The 4623-nt window shown below is 53.9% G+C and overlaps 1 protein-coding gene across 1 annotated transcript; it reads right to left on the reverse strand.

The window, feature by feature from the left end:
* Positions 1 to 2213: 2213 nt before the first annotated feature.
* On the reverse strand, positions 2214 to 4198 carry LOC111141294 (interleukin 13). The gene is made up of 4 exons (XM_022493749.1): positions 4070 to 4198; positions 3027 to 3080; positions 2680 to 2784; positions 2214 to 2337 (listed from the first exon to the last, which is right to left on the reverse strand). The coding sequence occupies exons 1-4, from the start codon at positions 4196 to 4198 to the stop codon at positions 2230 to 2232; spliced, it is 396 nt and encodes a 131-aa protein (XP_022349457.1). The 3' UTR covers positions 2214 to 2229.
* Between the last annotated feature and the right edge of the window lie 425 nt (positions 4199 to 4623).

Consider the following 4623-nt stretch of genomic DNA (forward strand, 5'->3'; position numbering starts at 1 on the left):
TTTCTGGTGCTAACCCTTGAGTGTGTATGGTGTCTTGGTCATTGTTAGCCCTGAGGGCTGGAGGACTGTGGGCCACAGGCAGGCCGCCACAAATGTAGTGGGACTGAACAGGTTCTGAGACCTCCTGGGATCACAGAGACGGTCCAGCGCCTGCCCTTGACAGCCCATGGGACACTCAGTTCATATGCCCCCTCTCGAGGTCTCCCCTAGCTTCTGCCTGGGTGCAAGGGGTCCGCTGTCTCTGAGTGGCTCCCGGAGCTGCCCGCCATGGTCCCCTGCCCTGGACAGGTCCTGCCATGGTGTCTCTCCTCTCACGGGTCCCGGGGTGGCTGCCTTTGCTGGCTTCTGAGGATTGCTGTGGATGTTCCCACAGGGCTTGGGGCTTCCCAGGGGAGGTAACTGCCTGCCACTCTGTGTTTGACACTGGTCTCTGATGACCCACAACCTGCTGCAGAGGCATCGCATCCTTCTAGGCACCTCTCAGGGATTCTCTGAAAACCCTCCTGATGGGCAAGAGCATTATTAGCTGTGGCTTGCTGAGGGCTGCTGCTTCTGGCACTCGTGGTGCTGGCCTGGGCCAGGGGAGAAGCAAAAAGACCTGGTTGGGGTGGCAGTCTGACCATGGCCCTGTGACCTTTGGTCTCCACTCGTCATTCTATAGTACAGGAACCATAAGTCAGTTGGTGCCTCTTCTTTCACAGAGGTGATGAGTGTGCACTACACTCATGATGGGATGTGTCCAGGGACTGACTAGGCTGTCCCTAGAAAGGAATTCGTGAGCTTCCTATCATGGGAGGTGTCCAACAGGTTGATGACCATGTTATAGAAGTTGTGGGGCTCCTGGGTGTCTCAGTTGGTTGAATGTCCACCTCTTGATCTCAGATCTTGATCTCAAGGTGGTGAATTCAAGCCCCGCCATCTGGACATGGAGCCTACTTTAAAACAAGTCATGCTTTTAGGCTAGATGACATTTGGACAGAGGAAGGCAGAGTGGTTAAGTGTATGGGCTTTGGAGTGAATTCTGGGTTCTAACCCTGGCTTTGCTCCTTACCAGATGTTGAACTTTGGGCATGCTGCCACCTCTTCCCCGAGCATCAGAGAGGTCGTGAGGGAGACACCAGAGGGTGTGTGGGTGGTACCAGACATAGGCGGGCCACTCATCGAAATCTCTGATCATGACTTCTGAAGTCACTACCTGTTTTACGTGTCCTCCTTGAACCCAGAAATCCTGGCCCCAGCTGCTTCTCCCTGCGAGTAGCGTGTGAGGGGATGTCCTTCAGGCCAGCTGGCCTCTTGCTGGGCTTGCTTACTTCCATTCAGCCCAGGTCCTCTCCCTTAATCCTCCCACACTCCTTCTTAGGCCCCCTCCTCCACCTCCCCTGCCTCCCAAAGAACTCCTCAGTGTCTCAGGGTCCCCACAGGCCAAAGTAAAACACAACCATCATCAGGTCTAGTCACTGTCTTTATTTCTGGCTTCCAGTTTGACAAGTCAGTGAAAGAACACATTCAGTGACCCTTTCCCCCAGGCCACACACACCCAATGCAACCTTCTAGGCTGCGCTTCTATATATTATTAACTCTTTGATAACATATTTTATTTCTTAATTTTAAATACAAGGAAAAACAATAAATTACTCTTTGGCTGAGGGCCAGCTGCTGCCTGGCAGACAAGAGCAGCTTCTCTGGCCCTCTCTCCCGTCCTGTGTCAGCCCCAGGACCCCAGTGAGGTAGCAGAATTTTACACACAGTGCTTATTCCCAGGGACTCCTAACACCCACATGGTCGGGCCCCCAGCTCCAGGTTCTGGAGGCAACAGTCCCTCCCTGTCCCCAGCACAGACGAACACACTTGTTTAAATAACACACAATAATAAATAAGGCTAAGAAGAAATGTGCCTGGGATGCTGCTGTCTGCCTTAGCCATGCCTGTGAACAGCAAGGCCCCCTCCAAGGCGGCTCCCATTGTAATGCAGAGGTTTGGTCTCAGGAGGGGGGAGTCCTGCCAAGCAGTGTTTCCCTCTTGTCCTTCACGGAGTGTAGAGCCACTGGCTGGGCTCAGCTTGGTGGAGTCAGGTGGCACAGGCTGAGGTCCAAGCTAAGGAAATCGTGTCTCCCTCCCTCCCTGCACCCTATCCCAACAAGAAATCTGTGAAATCTGGAAGAAAAAATGAATCTGTAACTCAAAAGGTCAGGTCTGCCTCTGTGAATAAGAATGCTAGGTTTTCATGCTTCATGGGAAATTTCCATGGCGAAAAACACCCCGTGCATAGGTGAGCAGGTTTTTCACCAACTGGATCACTTCAATTTTGGTGTCCTGGCTGCGCTCACTGGGGATCTGCTGCAGGACAAAGAGACGGGCCTGTTAGTGGGATGCCAGAGTGAAGGTGACCAGCTCTTACCAGGGGCTTTCCAGGAACCGGCTTCTTTAAGCTTCACAAAAGCCCCCATGAAGTGGGTACTGTTATTACCCGCATTTCATGGATGTGGAAACTGAAGTTCAGGTAGGAGTCAGGAGCCCATGAGCCCGGATCCTGGAAATCCCAAAGCTGTGTTGCTGCAGCCACAGTGGACCCACCCCAGAGTGGACGCTTGCCTTCTGACGCTCACCCAGGTTCCCCTAGAGCTCCCAGGGCTGGCAGGAGTGGATGCAGGGCTGGGGGTACAGGGTAAAGGGCCTTACCCCTGCCAAGGTATCCTGAGCACACAGTGATTTCAGCAACCTCTGGGTCCTGTGGATGGCGCTGCAGTTGGAGACACTGATCAGAGATTCCAGAGCTGCACAGTACTACAGGGAGAAGAACACGGGGATGTTAGGCCCTGCCGGCTGCCCCCCACCCCCACACTTTCACTGAATCTACAGAAGAAAGAGGCGGAGAGCCCTGCTAGAGGTGGTGGGAAGGCTCTAAACTGTGAGCAGCTTTTGAAGCTCGCTAGGAACCCCCAAGGCATGTGAGTGCCCCTCAGAGAACACCAGCACAGGACCTACAGCCTCAGCTTCGTCCCCGACAGTGTCCAGGGGGTCCTTACCATGCTGGTGGTCCGGTTGACGCTCCATACCATGCTGCCATTGCAAAGGGATGCCTGAGGGAGCAAAAAGGCAGTAAGCCCAGGCCATGTCTCCACAGGGATCCGCCCCCACAGGCATCCCTGCCTTAGCACAGAGCCAGGCCTGGGACCCCCCAGTGTTCCTGAGCTTCACTTCCTGCTCTGCATAGTCGGTGAGACCATTGCCCAGGGCGCTGGGGCTGAGAGAGAAAAATCTGAGGGACACAACCAGTAAGGGACAAGCCTTGTGTGAAGCTTTCTGCAGCCAGGGCCGCAGCAGAGAAAACATCTGAACGGTTAGTTAGGACATCTCCAGGGAAGAGTCAGGATGGCGTTGGGGGAGGGAGGAAGGGGTGGCCAGCTCAGTCAGATGGGGAAGGGTGGAGGCTAGTATATAAGACCCTGTCTTCTGAGCTGGGGAACACTGCAGTTTGGAGCATGGGTGCTGGGTATCAGCCAGGCCTGATCTGAATCTGGTTTTAACCTTAACGAGGCTTAGTCAGTCAAATAGGGTCATCACACCTGCCTTTGGAGGTAGTTGGCAGTGATGGAATGAGATGAAAAGCACCCAGCAGTAGGCTTGGTGCACAGTTATTGCCCAGAAAGTATGAGCCATCACCATTAGGGACAGGAGCTGACTACCAATGAATCCTTCTACAAGAATAGGCTTAACCAAAATGCTGTGATTAGTGGCCCCATTATTCCATTCAAACCAGATGGGAAATGCTAAATAGTCCTAGAAGAGTGCTGGTGCCTCTCTGCTTTCCTCTTCTTGAATGGTTGAGTAGGAGCTGGCCATAGCAGGCGGGGCCAGGCCAGGTGAAGAGATGGTCCCTGGGGGCTCCACCAAACCCCTTTATGGGTCCATCCATACCGATGCCTCCTGCCCCTGGCTCTTGTCCTTCATGGCTGGGCGCATCCTGGTCCATGGGGCTTCTTACCCCTGGGCCCACCTTCATGGCCTGAGCCATGACCAGTAACCTCCAACACCCTCAGAGCTAGGGCCCTGGCCAGAGGGTACTCACCTGATTCTGGGTGATGTTGGCCAGTTCCTCAATGAGCTCCTTGGTGGTTGTTAAGTTACGCACAGGACCTGGGGAGGCAAGGCCACTAAGGCAGGTGAAAGCAATGACCACAGTCAACCAGAGCGCCATGGGGCTGAAAGCCAACACAGGAGGAGCGAGGAGCAGACTCGTAGGCTGGCCTAAGCTGAGTGGCTTGTGGCCTTGGCCTCTTGCAGCAGCTTTTATAGGCCAAAGTGATGACGCCTCCAACCCTGGTCTCCGCTTTGTCAAGTACTATCTAGAAACCACATCTTTACTCATCTTGATTTTACTTTGTGGAAAATCCAGCGTCGCACAAAGGAAAGAGTTTGATTTCTTGTGGACTTATGATTGAGAGGGGTCTAGAGCTCTTCCCAAGATATGGATGCGCTTACCAGGGGTGGGTGAGAGGGCCATCAGGGCAGCTTGGTGTCAGCCATGCCAGCCCGAACTGCGGCGGTTTTGCTTGGTAGCTACCCGGCATATCTGCCCAGCTCCTGTCCTTAGACCCTTTTGGTTTACAGAAGTGTTTGGGA

Source organism: Enhydra lutris, unplaced genomic scaffold (genome assembly GCF_002288905.1).
Source record: "Enhydra lutris kenyoni isolate GAN:26980312 unplaced genomic scaffold, ASM228890v2 scaffoldscaffold5, whole genome shotgun sequence".
Taxonomy (NCBI): Eukaryota; Metazoa; Chordata; class Mammalia; order Carnivora; family Mustelidae; genus Enhydra; species Enhydra lutris.

Coding starts and splice junctions, on each gene's coding strand:
- LOC111141294 (XM_022493749.1), bottom strand. CDS start 4,198: ATGGCGCTCTGGTTGACTGTGGTCATTGCTTTCACCTGCCTTAGTGGC. Junction 2,785..3,026: donor TCAACCGGACCACCAGCATG/GTAAGGACCCCC, acceptor TTCTCCCTGTAG/TACTGTGCAGCTCTGGAATC. Junction 2,338..2,679: donor CTCAGGATACCTTGGCAGGG/GTAAGGCCCTTT, acceptor TTTGTCCTGCAG/CAGATCCCCAGTGAGCGCAG.